General features: G+C 32.9%; 1 protein-coding gene across 2 annotated transcripts in view; it reads right to left on the reverse strand.

Moving 5' to 3' along the window:
* The window catches only part of LOC106458636 (proteasome subunit beta type-6-like), a 23,629-nt gene that overhangs the window by 4,101 nt on the left and 16,290 nt on the right, over nucleotides 1–3,238 (reverse strand). For both annotated transcript variants that reach the window (XM_013918161.2, XM_022384899.1), the window contains 2 exons: nucleotides 1,117–1,184; nucleotides 332–463 (listed from right to left, as the gene is read on the reverse strand). In XM_013918161.2, the coding sequence (XP_013773615.1) occupies nucleotides 332–463; nucleotides 1,117–1,184 (200 nt within the window). The remainder of the gene's footprint in view (nucleotides 1–331; nucleotides 464–1,116; nucleotides 1,185–3,238) is intronic.

The following is a 3,238-nucleotide window of genomic DNA, read 5'->3' on the forward strand; positions in this document are numbered from 1 at the left end:
CAGATTATTAGTAAACATTACAATGCTTTCATAAGCAAAATATCTAATTTTTTATCTGAATTATAATCTACAGTTTGATATCAAACTTATTGACATAACTTCATGAAATAGTAGTTCAATAACATTTGGAATGCGAGTGAACAAATGCGATGACATGGCCTTTGACCCATCTGGAGAGGGTTAAATATAAATTTTTGTATCAATATATTTCAACATAAGTAAAATACTGTAATTTATTACAGATTCTAAGTAGTTATGAATTTACAATTCTGTTAATAGATTATGTAAAGGATGGGTTATAAAGTATGAAAAAAATTATAGGAAAACTTACTCATAAAAACTAAGTTGGTAGGCCACAATATCAGCTATGGCCTGAGTATCTGCAGCAGACCCAGAACGGCAACAGTAGATGTGATCTGTGATACGGGTCAATTTATCTGTAACCCGATTGGCAATGTAAGCCCTGGAAAACAAATATACCATTTTTAATGACCAATAATTACAACCATGAACAGATCAGTTTGTGTTTTTAGGTGGTTAAATGAATTTTATACTTGTAAACTTATCCTGTGTATTTGAATAAAAAGATTATTAATTTACTGTTACCACACAAGTTAAATTTTCAAAAATTTGGTTGAAACCAACTTCACAGAATCACCAGTTTTGTACCTAAAATAATTTGAATATTAGAGCAGCTGTCATCTATTATAATATACCTTGTAAAAACCACATTCAAATATCAATGCTTGAATATTACATCACATCTGATCACTATCATAGGCAATGAAGTGGTATAACACCCTTCAAAATTAGTAGATTTGTTACATTTAAGATTTACTTACTACATATTTTTCATAGCCTTCTGAAAAATTGTTACATCTGATCTGTTTTTTCCCGGTTGCAACAGTAACATCTAAGAATTTTTGTTTTTACTTTGAGGAGAGATAAAACTATCTAAAATTTGAGCTGTAGGACATGTCATGAATAAATTACATAAACTACAAAATAAAATTAATAATTACGTATTTCATAAGCTAGACAGCTTTAACCTACTATGAGCTAACAACTATTCATCATTATGCTTGTAGTTATAGCAGTTTTGAAAGTTATTCTCACCCTGTTGTTGTTCGTGAATCAGCTCCAATAACCACTCCTCCATCAAATTCCACAGCCATGATTGATGTCTGAAATTATTAAACAAAGGACAACTTGGTAATTTAAAACATAAATTTGGCACTGACAAATGCTTGAAACAAAATTTGCCAAATACTTTTCTAATTTCTATATGACAACAATGCAAGTACCAAAGATGCTTTACAGGTAAAACTAACACACAAGGCACCAAATGTGGTGTAAGTTTCTTAAAAATAGACAGAAAACTCTTAACTCTCACTCAGAAATTAGACACCTGCTGTAGTAGATGTGAGAAATTACTCAATTACCTATAAGCATCGATCAGGTCAAAGTGTCAAGTAAAATAATCAATTAATCAATGTCACAAAAATAGTCAACTAATCAAAAACCAGTGTTTCTAATTATTAGTTTTCCATCATTCCAACTATCCAAGAAATCAAAACATTGACATTATGATTTCTTTGCATTATTACTGATTAATTCACAGTTGTTCAGCTTGAACAATTAGTGTTGAGACTCAAGAAAAAGTCTCATGTGAAAATAATCAAATAGTTAAACATAATTGATTAATGAGTCTGACAATTAATTGATTATGAAATTCCACTAATTTCCCAGCTCTATTTATTACTGAATGTTTAGAAAGAACTATATCAATATTTTGGTTTTGCTTTTAGTTTTTGATGATCACAGCAACTGGTTCTTATTAGGAAATAATTGCTTATGATTTATAAACATCAGCTTGATAAGGCAACTGCAAAACCAGTATTTGGAGAAAGCTGGTGTATGCTGTTGATGATTTATACATTTATGAAGAGTTTTGCTGTGTTTCAGTTTGGAAAAGCAAATATTTTAAAACGAGTTATCCAAGATATCCTTTGCTCTTTGCCTGATTAGTCAATACAAGGAAAACCTAGAATTTAAACAAAGTTACATTACATGTACATTAATTCTGATTCCATCATAGATAAATTGAACAGGTGTTTTGTCAGCTAGAAAATAAGATCTACATACCTTAACATTTTTGTATTCAAAAATGTACCTAAAATTACACTATTTTAGCCAATAGACAATGTTGTTCTCTCCAATTAATAATTATCTATTAAACTCCAACTGGATTAATATGCCCAGTTTTGAACTATAAAAAGGACATCAATCACAAGGAATGCAGAGGACTTATAATTTTCTTATACTGAAAATATATTTCCGATAGTTACTTACCTCCAATCACATAAATAGCTATTCTTGTTCAGTTCTGCCCTCTATATGCAAACTTTTTTTTGTATGCCACAAGCCTTAAGCTTCCATGTACCCTACATTTAATATGATTCAACTGCATCTCGCATGTAAATCATCATGCAACAACCCTCCACCAATAGGAGTATGACACAGCCTTCTGACACATGTGTCTCCCTCTAAACAGTTCTGCCGAACTATCACTGCAAGTTTTGGCAGAAAATGGAAGCACTGGTTTTCAGTGGGAAGGAAGGGTGGAAAGTGTGAGAAGAGGTAAGTATCTATCGAAAATACATTTTCAGTATAGAAAAATTATAACTTCCAATACAGTACATTACCTTCACTCACATAAATAGCTAGAATCCCACATTGAACAGGTGGAGGGACCGATGTGACAGAAAAAAAGAAGCATCCTTTGAAAACATTCAAAGAACACCCTAAAAAGAATATTTTTGCATTAGAGGATCATACGTGGGAGACCGCAACACTTTTGTACCAGGTATACTCTTTGCCCCTTGTAGAAAGAGGTGATACAAACATGGGTGGAGCACAACCAAAAGGGAAAGACCAATGGTTGGATAGGGATGCAAACCACACAATATCTGAATTGCAATCTCATAAATTACATGAACGTGGGTGAAAGTAAAAAGGATGTGCCCCTAGGTGTAGAGTGACTATGGCATGATGGACTGTACATGGCAAGTCAACTGCATCCAAAATCCAGCCAAAGGGAACATTCATGTGGGGGTAGGAAAGAGAATCATACTGCCAGTAAGTCAACTACAATCCAAAACCTAGCCACTGGGAATTGACATCCATGTGGGAGGAGGAAAGAGGATCATACCATCTTCACCTCAAGTTCAGCAGACCA

Source organism: Limulus polyphemus, unplaced genomic scaffold (genome assembly GCF_000517525.1).
Source record: "Limulus polyphemus unplaced genomic scaffold, Limulus_polyphemus-2.1.2 Scaffold495, whole genome shotgun sequence".
Taxonomy (NCBI): Eukaryota; Metazoa; Arthropoda; class Merostomata; order Xiphosura; family Limulidae; genus Limulus; species Limulus polyphemus.